This window comes from Podarcis liolepis (genome assembly GCF_965112155.1).
Source record: "Podarcis liolepis genome assembly, chromosome: 18".
NCBI lineage: Eukaryota > Metazoa > Chordata > Lepidosauria > Squamata > Lacertidae > Podarcis > Podarcis liolepis.
This window is the reverse complement of record NC_139572.1, coordinates 3477950-3499027: the sequence shown is the minus strand read 5'-3', so window position 1 is coordinate 3499027 and position 21078 is coordinate 3477950. Positions and strand designations below refer to the sequence as shown.

The 21078-nt window shown below is 47.5% G+C and overlaps 1 protein-coding gene and 1 long non-coding RNA gene across 5 annotated transcripts in view; one reads left to right on the top strand and one right to left on the bottom strand.

The window, feature by feature from the left end:
* Positions 1–21078, top strand: part of LOC310697629 — a 305101-nt gene that overhangs the window by 271578 nt on the left and 12445 nt on the right. The window lies entirely within an intron of this gene.
* CIRBP (cold inducible RNA binding protein) lies at positions 13285–19744 on the bottom strand. Of its 4 annotated transcripts, none has more exons than XR_014521023.1 (8): positions 19592–19744; positions 17832–17942; positions 17244–17350; positions 16682–16820; positions 16496–16586; positions 16332–16399; positions 13539–15861; positions 13285–13413 (listed from the first exon to the last, which is right to left on the bottom strand). XR_014521023.1 is itself a non-coding variant. In XM_083484175.1 (7 exons), exons 1-7 carry the CDS (start codon positions 19707–19709, stop codon positions 15845–15847), a joined length of 651 nt encoding a protein of 216 aa, XP_083340301.1. In that variant the 5' UTR covers positions 19710–19744; the 3' UTR covers positions 13285–15844. The 4 variants fall into 4 exon arrangements, 2 of the variants coding, with proteins under 2 accessions (XP_083340301.1, XP_083340302.1); XR_014521024.1 differs by having other exon boundaries at positions 13539–13628; XM_083484175.1 differs by having other exon boundaries at positions 13285–15861.

Here is a 21078-nt window from a genome sequence, read left to right as displayed (position 1 = left end):
GGGAAGGTAAACGGTGTTTCCGTGCGCTGCTCTGGTTCGCCAGACACGGCTTAGTCTGCTGGCCACATGACCTGGAAGCTGTACGCCGGCTCCCTCGGCCAGTAAAGCGAGATGAGCGCCGCAACCCCAGAGTCGGCCACGACTGGACCTAATGGTCAGGGGTCCCTTCACCTACTTTTGCTATGTTGTGGCTGTGATGGGACAGCTCGGTCGGTAGAGCACAATACTCCTAATCTTAGGGTTGTGGGTTCGAGTCCTATGTTGGGCCAAAAATTCCTGCACTGTGGGGGGTTGGACTGGATGACCCTAAGGAGCCCCCTTCTGACTATGATCCACAGCAGGTAGGGAGTTGACAGACAGACAGGCTGCTTTTCTCATTTCCACACACACACCCTCCCTGATCATCATGGAAGGATTTCATCTCCATGGTGATATGAGTTGCAAGATGTTTTTTTTCCGCTTGCAGGCTTTTAACCCTGCAGCTCCCGGATTTAAAATCAGCAAAGATATAACCTCACGGCTAGGGGGAACTGGAACTACAATTCCCATCAGCCGCTGCCAGCACCGCGGTTGGGAGACGTAGTTCGAATCAATGAGAGGGCAGGAGGCTAAGGGAGGCTGTTTTGCCCTTAAACCCAGTGCACTGCCTCAGGCTGCAGGACAGACAGGCAACATAGAATAGAACTGGAAGGGGAGTCCAGCGCCTTGCAGTGCAGGAATATCATCAGGGCTGCGCTCTGACCACCTGAGGTATCCAGGTAAATCCATCACACACACACACACACACACACACAGAGGGAAACTTGCAAGCAAGGAATGACAGAGGGCCTGGGCTTTCCCCCAGCTTCTGGTAATCAGAGATAGGTAAAGGTAAAGGGACCCCTGACCATTAGGTCCAGTCGTGGCCGACTCTGGGGTTGCGGCACTCATCTCGCTTTACTGGCCGAGGGAGCCGGCGTCCAGCTTCCAGGTCATGTGGCCAGCAGGACTGAGCCGCTTCTGGCGAACCAGAGCAGCGCACGGAAACGCCGTTTACCTCTCCGCCGGAGCGGTACCTATTTATCTACTTGCACTTGATGTGCTTTCGAACTGCTAGGTTGGCAGGAGCAGGGACCGAGCAACGGGAGCTAACCTAGTCACTGCGGGGATTCGAACCGCCAACCTTCTGATCGGCAAGTCCTAGGCTCTGTGGTTTAACCCACAGCGCCACCCGGGTCCCAATCAGAGATAGACTGCACCTATGTACGGAGGTTCCACTCCTTTAAAAAATAAATAAATCTGTGAATAGACAGATCCTTTGAATTGTTTGCGTCAATTATTCAAAGGGCCCTGGAAGCTCAGACACAGACTTCTGCCTTAAGGAATCAAGCTGTTCTCGGTTTAATACAGCAACTAGGCAAATACAGTGGTACCTCATGTTAAGTACTTAATTCATTCCGGAGGTCCGTACTTAACCTGAAACTGTTCTTAACCTGAAGCACCACTTTAGCTAATGGGGCCTCCTGCTGCCGCCGCCCCGCCAGAGCACGATTTCTGTTCTCATCCTGAAGCAAAGTGCTTAACTTGAAGCACTATTTCTGGGTTAGTGGAGTCTGTAACCTGAAGCGTATGTAACCCGAGGTGCCACTGTAGATCTATTGCTCTTCCCCACACTGGGGTGATATCGAGGGGTAGATTTCTCCTGGCTATGGAGGTTCCACGCAGCCGGAACTCCACAACTGCCATCTTAAGCCAATGGCCGGATTAAGTGAGAGATAGTCGAGAGGGACTATAGGGAGCGAATTTCAAAAGAAATCGAAATGGAGAAAAGTGATGGCAGAGGTTTAAGAGGGCTCCGAGGCACGACTGTCAACGCAATAAAAGGATAGATTTTGGGAGGGGGGGGGGAGATGTGAAGACGAACAGATAGAAGGGATGAATGGCGGAAACTGCCTCTGAATCGAGCAACAAATGCAGCGAAATAACAGATAAACAGAAACCTCTTTCGCCTTTTTTGGGATGCAAAAACAAACAGACATCTCTCTCCTTTTGCAAAAGGGTTTACAAGCCACGATTTGCCTGGGTTTCTTGACAGCCCCTCCCTTCGCACAGGATCGGCTGTAAAATTATTTTTATTTGTTTTTAAATACCGGGGTGGATGGACAGAGGCAGCAGATACAAAAGGTGATGGTGGTACTTATTTTGGTAGCTGATAGAGAAGCTGGAGTGGGGGGGGGGAGAGAGAGGAATTCCCCCACCTCTTTTGCTGGGAAGCAGGATCCGACCCAGAACAGAAAAGCCTCCGCCAGCTTCAGAGGTGCGTATCTCCCTCTCTGCCTTTCTGACAACACCGTCTCCGAACAACAACCGCCACCACCACAACACACCCACTCCAGCACAGGTCTACTCAGGAGTCAAGGTCAGATCCATTCAGTGCAGGGCTTGCTCCCAGGGTAAGCGTGGATATTTTTAATTTTGCCCCTCTTGGCATTTACAACGCCTAAACAACGGTGGCTTTGCCAGATGGGCGGGGTAATAAAATAAATAATAATAAATAATAATAATAAGGACTAGATTTGCATTAACGATTCCGTTTGGGGTTTGGGGAGAAATTAATCTGCACAGTAAAAATATATTATATATCCAGAATTTTTTAAAAACAACAATTCATGCACCCACGTTTGGATCCAACCAAGGATAAAATAGGTTGAGATGAATGGACATGACTAATTGGGGGGGGGGAGGGTGAGCGGGGGGAAATGTCTCAACTCCGCGTAAAAGCTGAGTCAGATCATGCCAGCCCAATCATTTCCTCCCAAATGAAAATCAAAATAAGTCGATTGCATGATTATCTTCCCTCCTTAAGGAGGTCGCTTGCAGCTGTGTCCTTGCAACGGGAAAATATTAGTCAGTTTCTCGGATCCGCTGCAAGGCGCTGCACGCTCTTCCCGAGTAGACCCATAGAAAGGGAGAGGGAGAGGAAGAGGAAGGACTTTCGCTTTCCTGCAAATAAAAATGTGAATTGTTTCTCTCTCTTCCTCCCCCCGCTTCCATTGCAAGCCCCGGAATGACAGCAAGGAAGCAAATCCTCCTTTACGAGCCTCCTTTTTCCAAAACAAACAAGCGGATCATTTAATATATTTTTTTTAAAATCCACACACCTAATGGAGACCCATCTCCGTTCATCACCACACAGACACCACCTCTCTCTTTCCCCCGCCCCTCTGCTCAATTGCAAAACTGGGTGATGCATGCATAAAACGCGTAATTTAAATTTAATTTTTTATTTTTTTAAATGGAGCGGAAAACACATTGGAAATATCCAAGCCAGCAAGAGAAAATGGTCTGGATTTTTTTTTGGTGGGGGAGTGGGAGGAGGTGGGCAAGGGAAGCGACATTTCCTTTGCTTTTCTTATTTTTAAATATTATTATTATTATTATTATTATTATTATTATTATTATTAGGAATAAAATGATAAGGCTACAGAAAAAGGGGAGGAGAAAAGAATGGGAACAGGAAGAGAGCGTAACAGATGGACACACAGAGAAGAAAGGGGAATGAATTATGTTGCAGGAGGAAAGATTTAGGGCTCCCTAGAATTAATAATACTCTGGTCCAGAGAAACGAAAGACTCACCCAAATTCGTGAACTCGCATCTAAATAAATAACTATAAAGCTCCAAAAACAGGAGAAAAAGCGGAGTTCCGGATCCTCTCTCTCCCTCTCCAGATTTCAAGGGGGTTCCCCGCTTTCCGCCTTCCTTCCCGTGTATCACACCTTAATTTTGATTTAAAAGGGACAGAGAGGATTTATGAATGAAAAAGGGACCCACCCACTTAGGAACGCGGAGAGGAAACTGCGCGGGAGGGGGGGAGGCAACCCACGTGACCACTAAGAGAGAGAGTGTCTCTGTGTGTGTGTGTGTGTGTGTGTGTCATTCAAGGATAATGAGACGCTTCTGATTGGACGGGGATCCGGGGTTTATTTGAATGAATGGGGAGGGGGGAGGGGTTAGGGTTATGTAAAGCCCGCAGTTAAATAAATAAATAAATAACCGAAGCGTGGATCCTTTTATTCATCACTATCCCTCCCTTTTTTTTTTTTTAAAAAAAGGAAAAATAAAGTCTATTTGTTGAATCAATTCTAGCCTCTCGACGCAGATCGCAGCGTCCGCAACAAGGATTTAAAGCGCGTCTGATGCGCATTTAAAGCGCATGACAATCCACACACACACACACAGGAATCCTGGAAATGGTAGTTTCCACCCAACCCTCTCGCAGAGGTACAGTTCCCAGAGAAACTACAGTTAATAATAATAATAATAATAATAATAATAATAATAATAATAATAATAATAATAATTTTTTATTTATACCCCGCCCTCCCCAGCCAAGACCGGGTTCCCATGTGCTCTAAAAATGTCTGCCTTGAATCTGTGGTGTGTGGCTCCTCTGCCCCCAATATATTGAATATATCCAGGACCTCTGGTATATATGTCAGGAGCTCTTTTAAATTTAATATTAGGAGTTTGTACATATTATTATGGGCTGGCTCCAACCCAGCCCTCCGTGGAGCAGACCTATTGAAATGAATGGGCCGATTATGCCCATTCATTTTGATAAGGCTCGCTCTGATAATAATTTTTATTAATTTCCAATTGCCATCCAATAGTAGCTTCATTAGGGACGTGGGTTAAACCATAGAGCCTAGGATTTGCCGATCAGAAGGTTGGCGGTTCGAATCCCCGCAATGACGGGGTGAGCTCCCGTTGCTCGGTCCCTGCTCCTGCCAACCTAGCAGTTCAAAAGCACGTCAAAGCGGGAAGGTAAATGGCGTTTCCGTGCGCTGCTCTGGTTCGCCAGAAGCGGCTTAGTCCTGCTGGCCACATGACCCAGAAGCTGTACGCCGGCTCCCTCGGCCAATAAAGCGAGATGAGCGCCGCAACGCCAGAGTCGGCCACAACTGGACCTAACGGTCAGGGGTCCCTTTACTTTTTTAGTAGCCTCGTTATAACAATGCCAGATTATAATGCCAATGCCATCATTCAGATACTGAATTATATAATTTAGGTGGCTAGAATTGATGGGTTTGATTTTATTTCTGCTTTCCAAAATCTGACATTCCGCTTGAAATAATAATCCCTTATACAACAACTGCAACGTTAATGACTTCTGTACGTGTTGACATATTAAATTGGTGGGCTTACTTTGAGCTGCCCTATACACTTTCATGGGAATGCGGGTGGCGCTGTGGGTTAAACCACAGAGCCTAGGACTTGTTGATCAGAAGGTCGGCAGTTCAAATCCCCGCAATGACAGGGTGATCTACCATTGCTTGGCCCCAGCTCCTGCCAACCTAGCAGTTCAAAAGCACGTCAAAGTGCAAGTAGATAAATAGGTACCGCTCTGGCAGGAAGGTAAACGGCGTTTCCGTGTGCTGCTCTGGTTCGCCAGAAGCGGCTTAGTCATACTGGCCATATGACCCAAAAGTTGTATGCCGGCTCCTCGGCCAATAAACCAAGATGAGCGCAGCAACCCCAGAGTCGGTCACGACTGGACCTAATGGTCAGGGGTCCCTTTACCTTTATACACTTTCATAGGCATGGCTGGATTATCAACGTATATCACCCAAATTATTGAATGTGCCTATATTATTCCTCTTGGCGATAAACTGTTGATATGATTTGCCGCTCCCCTTTCCCTCCAAGGTGGTATTGCGTGGTTCTCTGCCCCCTCCCCGCCCACCCCCATTTTATTTTCACAACCACCCTGCAAGGTAGGTCAGGCTATGAGACACTGACCGACCAGAGGACGGCCAGTGAGTCCAGCACTTTATGAGGGAATCTGTTCCACAGGCCTTACCATCAGAAAGTTCTTCCCAATGATTCTTTGGGATCTCTTGCCATCAAATCCACTGGTATCAGAGCATGGGTAGGCAAACTAAGGCCCGGGGTCCAGATCCGGCCCAATCAGCATTTATTTTACATGAGTAGAATGTGTCCTTTTATTTACAATGCATCTCTAAGTTATTTGTGGGGCACAGGAATTCGTTCATGTTTTTTTCTTTTCAAAATATAGTCCGGCCCCCCACAAGGTCTGAGGGACAGTGGACCGGCCCCCGACTGAAAAAGCTTGCTGGAGCATCAGAAAACAAGCCTGCGTCCATTTTCCATTTGTGCCAACTGAGGTTGCAACAGGCAAAGAACCGGTGGCGTTGGGGAAACAAGTCCTGCCAGAGACTTATCTATGGAGGGCCGCACAGTTTGTCAGGAGACTCAGGGCAGATGAAATAAAAGCTCTCCTCCTCTTCCTCGCTGTGCATCGTTAACCTGCAGAACTCACTGCCACAAGCTTGGCCACCAAAGTCGGATGGCTTTTAAAAAGGAACAAGTGAAATTATCAACTGGGAAATGGATACAGGGCGCAAGATTGAAATGGCAGCCTGGGAACGACTGTGGAAGGTACATTTGAAGTTTACAGTGTGTAAAAGAAAATTATTTGAAAATAGGTGGTGCCTGACAGGCTAGAAAAAAATGTATAAATCTGAATCAAATGTTTGTTGGGAATGTAAGAAGGAAATTACCTTCTGTCATATGTGGTGGAGCTGTAAGAAGGCAAACGCTTACTAGGAAATGATATGTATTGAGTTAGAAAGAAAAGGTTTAATATAAGTTTTATTAAGAAACCAGAGGCTTTGCTTTTGGGAATAATAGGGGTAAAGATACCCAAACAATATAAAAATTCATTTATGTTTGCAATCACGGCGCCCCGAATGATTTATGCCCAGGGATAGAAAAAAGATAACATCCCAAATAAATATGGCAGCAAAAATTGTTGGAATATACAGAAATGGCGAAACTTACCAGAAGAATAAGAAACCAAGAAGATAGCGTTTTCATTCAGAGTGGAAATAGTTTTATTGAGTATTTAAAATGTTATTGTAAGCAGATTAAGTCATTAGCAGGGTTGATATAAAGACGTGCAGTGATGAAAAATAGTAACTTTGAGTATATTGGATAATTAGATTTAACTTGGATATGCAGGGAAAATAATAAAATATAAGCCACTGCAGAAGGGGGAGGTCGAAATCGGGTTTTTAAATGTAAGACATAAATCAATGGGGGGGGGTGAATGTACAAGTTCGTAGAGGAACTCTTCATGGCGAGAGAACTGTTCACAAAGCAGAAATGGCTTCTGAACACCAGGTGCCGGAAGCCACAGGAGAGAAGAGGGCTGCTTTTTGTTCGAATCCTGCTTGCTAGGGCGTCCAGATGGCTTTTCTGACATTCTTAGTTCCCCCTTAAAGGTCCCCTTTAAAGGGACGTGGGTGGCGCTGTGGGTTAAACCACAGAGCCTAGGACTTGCCGATCAGATCGGCGGTTCGAATCCCCGCAATGACGGGGTGAGCTCCCGTTGCTCGGTCCCAACTCCTGCCAACCTAGCAGTTCGAAAACAAGTAGATAAATAGGCACCACTCTGGTGGGAAGTAGATAATAACAAGTAGATAACAAGTAGATAAATAGGTACCACTCCGGTGGGAAGGTAAACGGCATTTCCATGCACTGCTCTGGTTCGCCAGAAGCGGCTTAGTCCTGCTGGCCACATGACCCGGAAGCTGTACGCCGGCTCCCTCGGCCAATAAAGCGAGATGAGTGCCGCAACCCCAGAGTCGGCCATGACTGGACCTAATGGTCAGGGGTCCCTTTACAGGTCCCCAAGCCCTTGCCAAAGTTCTTTGGGGTTCCCCCAATGTTCCGAGAGCAGTTGCAAGAGGCCTCCTAAGGCCTTTCCCTGCCAACGAACAAGGGAGACCCAGCCTGATCAGAGTCCAACCTTTTCCAAGGCTCCCCAAAACAGGTCAGAAAAGAGCTTTATTAAATCGACAAAGTGTGGAGCTTCAAAAGGAACAAAACACTCAAACGGTGCTGCCTGTAAGCTTCCCAAATATGAATGGATTTTGTGGAAGTGAACAGCTCTCTGCGTAAAACTGGGGTATTACCGTATTTTTTGCACCATAACACTCACTTTTTTCCTCCTAGAAAGTAAGGGGAAATGTCTGTGCGTGTTATGGAGCGAATGCCTGCGGGTGGCGGGGGGGATCTGCTGCAGTCGTGAGCAGAGGATCCATGGTTCCCCTTCCTTCCCTCCTCCGTGGTTACAAAGCATGGATCCACATGGATCCTCAGGATTTTTGCATTGGGCTACTCCAAACTCACTGTCAGATCACATGTCTGTGGCCACAGCATGAACCACAAAAATCATATATCCACTTTTTCGTTTAGAATATTTTTTTCTTGTTTTCCTCCTCTAAAAACTATGTGCGTGTTATGGTCTGGTCAAAATACAGATACACTGGTGCATGCACACGAAAGCTCATACCAAGAACTAACTTAGTTGGTCTTTAAGGTGCTACTGGAAGGAATTTTTTTATTTTGACTATGGCAGACCAACACAGCTACCTATCTGTAACTGGAATTATGGTCTGGTGCGTGTTATAGAGCGAAAAATACGGTATTTGTTTTTTTGCTTCAGAGGGGCCAGGGGAAGAGGAAGGAGAGCATGGAAACTAGCCTGTGTTTTCGATGGAAAAAAAGATGCCCCAGGAGGAACAGATAAACCCAGGAGGCTGAGACGACAAAACACGCAAGGCATTCCTATGACGCGGAGGCTCAGAGCTCAGAAACATAGGCTGGCTTTTTTAATCCACCTGCTGCCTGCTCCCTCTGTAGGAATGCCTCTGTTGGTCCTGAGAAGCAAATCTTCTGCCCAGCTCCCGCCTTACAGAGGAACCCTGTCAAGGGCGGCCAATTTTGCCCAGTTATTATTTGCTGTATTTGCATCCCTCTCCTTTTGTTGTTTAGTCGTGTCCTACTCTTCGTGACCCCCTGGACCAGAGCACGCCAGGCCCTCCTGTCTTCCACTGCCTCCCGCAGTTTGGTCACTGTCCCACCATCTCGTCCTCCGTCGTCCCCTTCTCCTTGCGCCCTCCATCTTTCCCAACATCAGGGTCTTTTCCAGGGAGTCTTCTCTTCTCATGAGGTGGCCAAAGTCTTGGAGCCTCAGCTTCAGGATCTGTCCTTCCAGTGAGCACTCAGGGCTGATTTCCTTCCGAATGGAGAGGTTTGATCTTCTTGCAGTCCATGGGACTCTCAAGAGTCTCCTCCAGCACCAGAATTCAAAAGCATCCATTCTTCGGCCATCAGCCTTCTTTATGGTCCAGCTCTCACTTCCATACATCACTACTGGGAAAACCATAGCTTTGACTATACGGACCTTTGTTGGCAAGGTGATGTCTCTACTTTTTAAGATCCCTCCCCTAACACCACGCCAAAAAAAAAGGGTATCGAAGCTGCTTACAAAAATCAAAATCAGGCCCACGACTGAAAATGAGATGGCACACATGAGGAAGAAGGAAGGGGGAGGGAGGAGGAAAGAAGCAATCTCAAAGTCTTAAAAGGTAGTTCTTATAGCCGTGCAGCCGGAGTCGGTGGCTGGTCTGGCTGTCGGCTGAATATCCCTTAACAGCACTGGGCTGCAAAGCAGCAGCCTCCCTGGTGTATATTTGCCACCTAACAACCACCTTTCAGAGGTGCACTATTTCTGGGTATGGACGCTCTGGGTGTGAGAGGCAAATGCAAATCGGAGGGGTGTGTGTGTGTGTTTGTGTGCCTAGGGAGGGGGCAACTGGTCAGTTGCAGAAAAACGGTCCTTGCCTCCTGTGGCAAGGAGTTCCACAGTTTAACTCTGGGCGTTGTTGTCATTTGGAGGACTGGGAATGTTGCCTCTGGAGGCCAGTTCAGCTCAACGTCTGGTTGGCATTTCCCTAAAAGGACGCAGGTGGTGCTGTGGGTTAAACCACAGAGCCTAGGACTTGCTGATCAGAAGGTCAGCAGTTCGAATCCCTGCAATGACGGGGTGAGCTCCTGTTGCTCGGTCCCTGCTCCTGCCAACCTAGCAGTTCGAAAGCACGCTAGTGCAAGTAGATAAATAGGTACCGCTCCAGCGGGAAGGTAAATGGCGTTTCCGTGCGCTGCTCTGGTTCGCCAGAAGCGGCTTCGTCCTGCTGGCCACATGACCCAGAAGCTGTATGCCGGCTCCCTCGGGCAGTAAAGCGAGATGAGCGCCGCAACCCCAGTCAGTCACGACTGGACCTAATGGTCAGAGGTCCCTTTACCTTTAAAAGCCGTGCGATTTTTAGCCTTCCAGATGTCATTCAGCTGCAACTCAGGGATGGGCAGCTTGCTACCACACCCCCCCTTGGCGCATATGGCTTCATATTGCCTACACTGATTGGCAGCTCCAAGATTTCAAGCCTTCTCGGCCCATCCTGCATGCAAAACCACTATCCTCCCTTCCTTGGGAATAATCTAGTCCTCATTGTTCTAAATAAAAGGACCAGTTTAGAAAACGTAGGAAGCTCTAGCATTGAGCCGCTGTTCCGCACACAAGGGGTCCCCCAACTCTGACCTCAAGTATGTTATTTTCCCGCAGAGATTATTTCTGAATGGCCATCACTGTTTGTGTCTCTCTTTCTCTTGCCATAAAGCACCCTCTACTGGGAAAAGGAGGCACAGGTTTTAAAAATCCTGCTTCTTTCGCCCGCAAGGAGAATCAGAGAAGGCCACCCAAAGACCAGCTCTCCTGGAAGATGTGTACCAAGGGAGGAGCAACAGGCAGGCGAGATGAAAAAAGCCACAAGTCTGAGCAGAGAAAGCCGTTTGTCTGAAACTGCAGAACTGTGGAAGAGTTGGAAGGCACCCAGAGTCATCTAGTCCATCCCCTGCGATGAAGGAACCTGCCGCCCAATAGGTCTTGAACCCACAACCCTCAAATTAAGCATTCGTGCCTCTAAAGGACGCCAGAAGAGGACAATCGAGAGCAGGATCTGGAGACATGGCTTTTAGAAGTCTGGCCCCCTTCTGCCAAATGTTGGGAGATTCGGAGCAGGCAAAGCACTTCTTCACGCAGTGCAGTTAAACTATGGGATGGCCAAAATTCAGAGGGGGATGTTGAGGGCTACTAGCCTATGCTCACATTTAAAGGACGATGGGCATCGGGGAACTTTAGCTGACCTTGGGAGATTTGAGGTTAGGCCAGGGGTCAGCCTTTTTCAGCCTTGGGCCCGTCCACTATATTTTGAATTTTAAAAATGAACCAATTCCTATGCCCCACAAATAACCCAGAGGTGCATTTTATAGAAAAGCACACATTCTACTTATGTAAGAACACCAGGCAGGCCCCACAAATAACCAAGAGATGCATTTTAAATGAAAGGACACATTCTACTCATGTAAAAACACGCCGATTCCCAGACTCTCTGCGGGCCAGATTTAGGGGATTGGGCCGCATCCGGCCCCTGGGCCTTAGATTGCCTACCCCTGGCTAGGTAGGCAAACTCCCAAGGATCTAAAAGGCTGTCAAGTCAGAAGACTTGGGGTTTGATGTAGCATTATATGTCATATTCTGAGCAGACCCATTTGAAGGACACAGCTTGTCTACGCGCGCCATCTCATGTTTAAGTGAGGAGTCTGTGGCTACGGCTTTTCTATGTGCCTCTCTCGCGATTTTAGTCCATCCTTTCATCATGGAATTGTAGTTGGGCGGGACCTAATCTAGCCAAACCCCCTACGACGTTTTTTGCCCAACCAGGGGCTCGAACGCACAGCCCTGCGATCAAGTGTCTCGTGCCCTATGGACTGAGCTACCCCAAACTTCCTTGTTAAACTAGCAAGTATAGATTTGGGTCCACTCTAAATTTAGTGGGCTGCAAACCTCCATCGAGTTTAAGGAATGATTTTCCCCCAGCGAGATACAGCTGGCGCCTTTTAATACAGCTTTAGGCACCAGGCAAAATACAGTCCTCTTCAACCAGGTCTTTTCCTCATTAAAATTCTATACCCTTTTCATTAAATGTTTGTGGGGTAGAGGGGAGGATTTATTATGTTTATCCTGTATTTTTATGTTGTGAACTCCCCCCAAGGTCTACTAAAATAATTCTCCAGTGCTCCAGAAGGCTGCCTAGGACAGATGGGTAGAAATCACAATTAAGGGTTTGAGCAACTGGTAAACTCTGTTAAGAACTGATGCCCAAGTTTTGATTTCTTCCTCTCCCCACGTCCCACCTCCCTCAGTGTTTGTGTTTTGCAGAGACAGCCTTAAGTGATTGCATGAAAAGTCACGTTGGGAACCTCTCTGGCAAAATCTTAAAAGCAGACTTGGGCTGTTAAGTGGGCTGCAGTGTTAATACAAAAGCTCTTTAGACTTTTTTAAAAAAAAACACACCCCACTTTCCATTTTAAGGCTGGGAAATTACTTGATCGAAAGCTGGTTAAGAATGGGCAGGAGCTGAAGCGAGCAAGCTTTTGGGTTTATGCACAGCTTGCAAACTGGAGACATTAACTGCCTCCTACAGGGATGTGTGGCAGCCAGGCTGATGGCAAACTGCTTTTGAGTTCTGGGAGCCCGGCAGATTCACAAGGTCAGAGCCATAAATCCACCAAGAAACAGCCTTCAAATGCTACTGCTTTTGTTCACTGGGGCTGGGTGTTTTCTGCAAGAGGTTTTAGGTATATGCCGTTTCGGAAACCCAGCCTTCGGTGGCCAATGAGCTTTATCTGTAGGGAGAACCCAGGGCAACTATTCTTATCAATTACTGTACTCTTTCTAAAACATGTTTAGCTAAGCCTTCCCTGATACATAGAAGGGTTGGGAGTTTTAAGCTTATAATTTACTGCCAATTTCAACATTTCTATTTATTTACGATTTTATTCTCGTATGCTGCAATGAAGCAGTGCAAGTGTTACGAAATAATAATGTAGTAGTGAGCGGCAAAGCTTGCCCCCTTCCCTGCACTCCCAAGAAATATCCCTTTAACCCAAGAGCCTCAACAGCTCTCGGCTAACTTGCACCATAAAGCGTGGAAGGAAGTTTTATCCTCAGGGTCCTCCTGCGCTGTGTCGGGAATGTTCCCTAGCTCACAGAACAGCCTTCTGGAAAGGTCTCCTTCACCCCTAAACGCTCAGCGCCGCTCTGCCAGAACTCTTTACAACCCGGGAGACTTCTCTCAGGACCCAGCCCCCCAAAATAAAGGATCTCGGGTAATAGGGTGGGGGTTAAAGGCTTCCTAGATACGGAGGGCTAGAGCCACCCCTAAGCAGTTTTCTTAAGAGCTACATTCCCCTCTAGTAATTCAACTAGGCTAGTAACGACTCCACAATGTGCTTTTTTTGGGGGTGCAAGTGTTGCCAACACATTCCCCCCCCATGGCTCCCGTTGCCTTCAGCGTATCTGCACAACTCAGCCGCATTTGTAGCCCTGTGTTTTATTAGACTTGTTGAATCCATTTTAAAAAATGCAAACAGCTCTCGAAGGTTTTGCTGCCCAGCCCAGAGGCCAGTGTGCTCCTCGCCGGTCCTCTTCCACGCAGAAACGCGACTGAAAGAAAAGATTGGGGGGAAATACGCAGTTAACACCCCGGACAAGAAAACTTAGGATATATATATGTCAGCATTAATCTGAAAACAAAACCCATACGCCTAGCAAACCACCAAGAACCTTACCTGCTGAAGAGTTGAAGTTGGCTTACGGTCTATGTTCCGCGCTCAGCCTCAAAACCACTTCCTGATCAATGGCTTATTTTCTCCGTCAACCTGCCAAGACAAACTCGGGTTACAAAAATATATCTATACCGCACATGGCAAAACCTCTATGCTTTCTACCCTGCCCACCCTCACACAATCCGCCCCCCCCCCAAAGCAACCAGCGTTTGCCCACAAAAGGGTTTCTGCGAGCCCGCACTGACTCTCAAGAGCCCAGCGTGGGGGTCAAGCGTTCCGAGACTGAACCTGCGTCCCCCTCGGACTGGACAATGGCAGCTGAACCCCCCCCCCACAAAAAGCATTAGTCGCGGAGGAAAACGGTTGCTTAGGAATAAGCGTGGGCTACGGGGGAAAAGTTAAAACGCAAACACGATGGCAGAGAACGTTACAGTTACGTGGACTTAAGTCTTAAGGAAGAGCCTCCCGAGATGAGCATTAGTCCCTTGGGGGGGAATTTGTCGTTTCCCCATCTGACATCTACCCTACCGGCAAAGAAATGGCTGTGAACACAACACCCCTTCTGACCCACATGGAATTTATGCCACAAAAGCCAAAGACTCCGTACAGGAGATTTTTAAAAAAGAGGATTTTTTTTAAAAAGGGTGGTTTTTTTTTCAGCTGACCGAAATTGGCAGAGAAAATTTTGCTTTCGGACGGGTTAAAACATTCAGACTTTCAAAAATATATATATATAAATATGAGCTCTCAACAGGAGGAAGGATGCGGACATGAGGAAAGGAGTTACCTCGAATTACGGGACTATCCCCACATATGAACTAGCCAAGAGAGCAGCTTTCGTCCCAGAGGTTCTCTCTCTGTCTGTTGGATTCACAACACTTCGCTTTTTCGTCAAGGCACTGCCGTTTTCCATACGCTAGCAGAGAATTCTCAGAACTTAAGAAGGCAACGACAAAGCTAGCTAAATTAGGTCACAGTTATTGGCCTTGGAACACTGTCAAGAATCGGCAGCAGCGGCAGACCCCGGTTAGAACGAGGCTCCCTTGTCGGCTAAGAACGTCTGGCTGGCTTTTCAAGCTACCAAAGGTGTCAGCTAATTCGTGCTCACGCACTAACTCTTGTCGCAAGCTGTCTGCTCTGAGTCACCAGGTGCAAATTACTATGGGAAGCGCTGTGGTTATTTTTCAAAGGTTGGGTCCGTTCCAGCTGAGCTGAGAATTGAGCCCATGATGGGGAAAGGTGGCGGCTACGCTCCTTTAGATACTCTTGCTTCAGTCACCCTCAACCTGACCTGGCGTCTATCTAGGCCTTAAAAGTACGGTAAGATTTGCATTATTTCCACCACCGTTACGATAGCCAGCCTGCAATCCTCTCTCTGCAGCTAGCTGCCCTTCCTCTCTGACTGTACACTTCTGACGGTCAAATCCAGAGTTGTGTTGTGCAGCAAGACGTAAAATTTCAAGAGCAGATATAGTATTTTTTTTTTCAGATGGACTTTTAATAGGCTTCGTGAAGCCAAAAGGAAAACTGTACAAGAAATCCTTTTTAACCACTTCAAAATTACAACATCAATTGAATTAGGCATATACTTTTCTTCCAGTAAAAAAAGGACAACAGAAACAAACATATTTTTTTTCCCCATGAGCCTCTTGCGAGTTAAGATTTGCAGAGTCTTTCTGGGACACGTTTTATGGCATACAAGCAAAAGTCTCTTAAATGCAGGTTGAACATACAAGCAAAGTTTCGCTTTAGGTAAAGCAAGGTGGGTTGCCTTTTAAAGTCGTTTATAAAGTCATACCCAGGCTACAGCGCCTACCTTGCTACACTAAAGTTTGTTACAAAACGATGCACTAAAACAAACCGACTTCACAGCTTGCTCAGCTTCTACTGAACAATTACGGTCCTTTCTCGCTCAAAATAAAAACCAAAAAAACCACAGAAATGGGGCCCCAAAACCTTCCAGTCTTTTTCTTTTTAATAAAAAAAACAACACACACTAAAGGACACACAACCAAACACACACACACACCTCTGCTCACAAATGAACTAAAATCTTAAGTGCTTTAAAAAAAAAATACGTTAAAACACTTGAGAGAGGAAAAACCCAGAGCTTTCTTTGAGTCTGAACAGACCATCGCATATTAGAAGCTGTCAAGGCTGTGTTTTGTTTTTGACAAGGTCAGAACCGAGAGTTTACTACAAAAGTGAGAATACAAAGGAGATGACTACACAAGAACGATTTCAGCGAAGCTCCCAAAATCTTTATAAATACAGCCATTGGAAGGACGATCTTGAGCCAGGAAGGTTTTTTACTCGTTGTGTGTAGCTGAGGACAAGAAGCAGGCAGAATTGTAAAGGCACCGAAGCATAGACAAAGGTCCCAGCATTTTTTCCTCCCCTACTCGCTTGCAAAAGCACCTCAAGGCTACCAACGCTATCTCTCCTTATCTCCCACCCCTTTCCTTTTTCGCTCCTGGGCTTTCGAGAGGCTTTCTCTGGCGTCATTTCCAGCTTCCGGGGGGGGAAAAACCCGCTAGTCACGAACGACTCGGAATTTTGGCTTTGGGTCCGACTAAGCGTGGCGCATGCATTAATGAGGGCGAGGGGGGGATTCCCCCCCGTTAAAGGCCTGCCAGAAGAGCGGCGATTTTTGAAGGCAAGGAGAGGCTTGCCGGCAATAGGCTCCAAAGCGAAGCTAGCGGTACTTTCCAAAGGTTACCATCCCTGCAAAAATCAAAAAGAGGCTCCAGGCATTCCCGTGTCAGTGCATCCTTTCCCTTATGATCTAGGGCTTACCATAACTGTCATAGCTGTCTCTGTAGGAGCCTCCTGAAGGCCTGTCGCCATAGCTGCCTTGACTCCTGCTGTGGGGAGAAATGAGAAGATGCTCGTTCACAAGGCACAGCTACAACCAGCAGGTGCATGGGGCTGTTTTTTGACCCAAGCTCCCCAGGGCTTACCTGCTGCCGCCATAGTAGTCTCTCGAACCACCGTAACCCCCGCTTCTCGATTCAAACCGGCTGCCACCGTAACCTCGGTCTCCACCGGCTCCTGGGGAAGGAGAACCGAACAGAGGCTTGAGGTGCATGCAGTTCAACGCAACCAAAGTCCGAAGGTACAGAGGCCACTTGCAAGCCCCGGCTCACCTCTGGAGAAGCCCCGGCCCCGGCCTCTGCCTCCGCGGAAAAAGCCCCGGCCGCCAGCCGAGCCGCCTCTGTAGCCGCGGGACCTGTTGTCGGACGACTTGCCTGCTTGATCAACCCTGATTTGGCGGCCGTCGACAGACTGGAAAAACGAGGGGTTTTGGGGGTTAGCACGGTGCTCCGCAATTAACACGCACAGAAAAGCGGTGACTATCAAACAGATCCTCAGTTAATAATAATAATTCGTTATTTATCTGGCTGGGTTTCCCCACCTACTCCGGGCGGCTCCCAACAGAATAGTAAAAACACGATAAAACATTCAACATTAAAAACTTCCCTAAACAGGGCTGCCTTCTAATGTCTCCGTAAAGTCAGGTAGTTGTTCATTTCCTTGACCTCTGATGGGAGGGCGTTCCACAGGGAGGCCCCACCACCGAGAAGTTACATTTCCCCAAACTGCTAACTTTTAAACAGTTGCTCTATCGTGATCACACCCTAAAAACAGAAGGACTTCTGTCCTACCAAGGACCACTGTTCAGAACAGCCACCACAGAACAGAACTCACCTTCCCATTCATAGCCATCATCGCATCTTTAGCATCATCAACACTCTCAAAGGTGACAAAGCCAAACCCTCTGGATCTCTGGGTTTCTCTGTCTTTGACGACAACAACTGGTGAGAAGGAAGGAGAAGAGAAGAAGAGTTTGGATTTGATATCCTGCTTTATCACTAACCGAAGGAGTCTCAAAGCGGCTCACATTCTCCTTTCCCTTCCTCCTCCACAAAAAACACTCTGTGAGGTGAATGGGGCTGAGGGACTTCAGAGAAGTGTGTCTAGCCCAAGGTCACCCTGCAGCTGCATGTGGAGGAGCAGGGAAGCGAACCCGGTTCACCAGATTACGAGTCTACCGCTCATAACCAATACACCACACTGGCTCTCTCTTAAATTTCTCACTGGAATGAGAAATTTAAGCCCTTTGGTCAACTTAAGTGCAGGGCACAAAGCCAAACTTATCCCCATGAGAATTCGTGCTAATCCAAGTGCTTATTTCATTCTTAATTTGAGTGTGGGGCAAACTCAAGGTTATTTTTTATAACGGCTGAGCCTACCACGTACCAATCAATGCTGAAGTAAATTATTATTTTTAATTACCATCAGTGATCTGTCCGTATTTAGAGAAGACTTGCTCCAGTGACTGTTCATTGGTGTCAAAACTGAGGCCGCCGACAAAGAGCTTTCCTTCATCTGATGCCATTTTCTCCCCTGGGAGCAAAAAGAACAAGCCTCGTGTTCAGCATTCGCCCAAGGTGACAACACACAACACCTCTCCTAGATCATCAACCGGGTGGGGTCACGATTCACTCAAAACTTAAGGAGCTTAGCAGCCAGTGACACAAATCCTGTTTTATCCGTTTTCTTCAGTGCAGAAAACAGTTTCATTACCTTTAAACCTTTGTTTATAAAAATACTGTACAGTGGTACCTCGGGTTACATACGCTTCCGGTTACAGACTCCGCTAACCCAGAAATGGTACCTCGGGTTAAGAACTTTGCTTCAGGATGAGAACAGAAATCATGCGGTGGCAGCAGCAGGAGGCCCCATTAGCTAAAGTGGTGCTTCAGGTTAAGAACGGACCTCCGCAACGAATTAAGTACGCAACCAGAGGTACCACTGTACCAACCAGCCCTGCATGAAAAGCCACATTTGCCACAAACGTCCCCCCTTCTACAGAATTGTTGGAAATGTAGAAGGCAGGCTCCTCTTTTGCAAGTAGGCAAATAAAAGGAAAAAGGATGGGGGGGGAGCGAAGCAGATATAGAAAAAAAATGGTATTCTTGTATTGAATGGGATTAGTAGTCTATCACAGCCTAAAAAACCTTAGAAAATGTAAACAAGCCCATTCGTATGCTTTTTTTAAAGCTCCAAGGCCCATGTGTTAAATAACACCGGTACAAGAAAGGCCTTCTCCCTTCTTTCAACCAACCATACTGTTAATGGTACTTTTAACTGGCCCGTCTCTTAATGTTTATCCTTTTCATGTATTTCTACGCAAGTGCAGATTATAAACTTCGCGAAAGTAATGAATTGGGATATTCTTCACGCGAGGCATTTTTTGCTTCCTAAATGGCAGAGTGCCCTAAATGGGGGGCACAAAACCAAATTAGCAACCAAATGAAGAGCACAAATAACGTGAAACGAGCCATCAAAAATGTCTCAGAATTAAAATCTGTGCGCAAGGAAGTTAGCAGTTGAAAAACCAATTGAAATGTCTCAAGGAAGGTTAGCAGTTGAAAAACCAATCAAAATAAGCAGATGAAATGTCAGAAAGTCTGTGCAAAAATAATAATAGTTTATTTTTTTATACCCCGCCCATCTGCCTGGGTTTCCCCAGCCACCCTGGACGGCTCCCAGCAGAATAATAATAATAATAATGCAATTTTATCACGCATCTAAAATGCAACCTTTTTGCTGTCCTTTCAGGACCCGTCTTGCGTGGGGGCGGCGAATTAAAGCCACCACGTACGCGCATGCGCGCCCGTTTACAGTACAGGTACAGGAATTTAGGGCAGCCGCTAGCGCATGCGCAGAAACCCACCCCGTCTCTCGCTCTCCCTTCGCGCATGCGCGCCACTACCCCCTCCACATCCCTTCCCGGCTCCGCCGCCATTTTGAGTCTTCCTTCCCCCACAAGCCTGTCGGGAAGCCATTTTGTTTTTGTCCCTTTCTCCCGGTGCGCGGTTCGCCGCTCGCCTTCCAAGCGGACCCACAGCAAGTAAAAAAATAAAAATGCGCCTTTTTCCTGCGACTCACCACCCGTCCTATTAATATTATCAAGCAAAAGATATATATTTTTTATTTCTTTATTTCCCCACCTTCGTGCGCCCGCCCCGCGTCGCCCTCCTCCCCCTTACCGAAGTCGCTTCCTAGCTGCGCAAGTGAATTTCGAGCTTCAAAGTCCCAGCGCGAACTACGCAGCGGCTCGGCTGCGCCTCCGCTTATATACCGGCTCTGAGCCCCCGCCCTCCTCATGAATATGCAAATGAGCCCGGCTCTGTCCAAAATGGCGCCCGCTCCAGCTCTCGAGGGGCGAGAAGGAATGAGGTAATCTGCGAGCCCCATTGGTCGGAGGTTCATTAATATACATGAGGGGAGGCGGGGCCGGAGTGTAAGCAGCAAAAAGCATATCTCCGATCCCCTTTGACTTTCCGTTTCCGGAAAGACGTGATTGGGTGAGGCGATTAGGTTGGTAAGGGCAACGGGCCCTTCTCGCGAGCTGATTGGTGCAGGTATATCCCCGCCCACAAGCCGCAAGACCTCGCTCGGAGCATCTCTGGCTCAGCCGCCAGACAGGGAGGGAGGGGGCGGGGCGAGGGGGCGTGGCCGCCCTGACCTACTTTCGCGCCCTTGTCAGCAATGCGGCGCGGTTTTGCCGCAACGAACAAAGGCGATACGTGGGAGGAGGAGGAGGAGGAGGAGGAGGGCCCGGCCGCCATCTTGGAGCGGGAAAGCAGCATGGCTGCCTCAGGGCCCACAATGCACTGCGCGGAAAAGGGCTCTTCCCCCCCCCACCAAAATATTAAAACGCCTCATAAGTGCGTGTCAAAACAATCAAAAGTCCTCACATAACATTCACAGTTCGCGAAATAAAAATGAAATAAAAATGTTTTCAGGGGCAGCCCCTTTACCACGGCCACTGTGTGTGTCTGTGTTTCTATATGTTTAAAATTAGAACAAGGAAGACCATATATTGTTCGTGTGTGTGTGTGTGTGTGTGATTGTGTGTGTATATATATATATATATATATGTGTGTGTGTGTGTGTGTGTGTGTATGTCTGTGTGTGTATATGTGTGTGTGTGTATATGTGTGTGTGTGTGTGTCTGTGTGTGTATATGTGTGTGTGTGTATATATATGTCTGTGTGTGTATATGTGTGTGTGTGTGTGTATGTCTGTGTGTGTGTGTGTGTGTGTATGTCTGTGTGTGTGTGTGTGTGTGTGTGTGTATGTCTGTGTGTGTGTGTGTGTGTGTATGTCTGTGTGTGTATATATGTCTGTGTGTGTATATGTCTGTGTGTGTATATGTGTGTGTGTGTGTGTATATATATGTCTGTGTGTGTATATGTGTGTGTGTGTATGTATGTCTGTGTGTGTATATATATATGTCTGTGTGTGTATATGTCTGTGTGTGTACAGTGGTGCCCCGCAAGACGAACGCCTCGCAAGACGGAAAACCCGCTAGACGAAAGGGTTTTCCGTTTTGGAGGCGCTTCGCAAAACGAATTTCCCTATGGGCTTGCTTCGCAAGACGACAGCCCATAGGGAAATCTCAGGGACAGCGGGGAAGCGCAGCGCGTCTTCCCCACTGTCCTCGGACCTCCTCCCGCCGCCGGCTTCGGAA

Coding starts and splice junctions, on each gene's coding strand:
- CIRBP (XM_083484175.1), bottom strand. CDS start 19,709: ATGAGGAGGGCGGGGGCTCAGAGCCGGTATATAAGCGGAGGCGCAGCC. Junction 17,351..17,831: donor ATACGGACAGATCACTGATG/GTAATTAAAAAT, acceptor CCTTCTCACCAG/TTGTTGTCGTCAAAGACAGA. Junction 16,587..16,681: donor GGGCCGGGGCTTCTCCAGAG/GTGAGCCGGGGC, acceptor CTCCTTCCCCAG/GAGCCGGTGGAGACCGAGGT.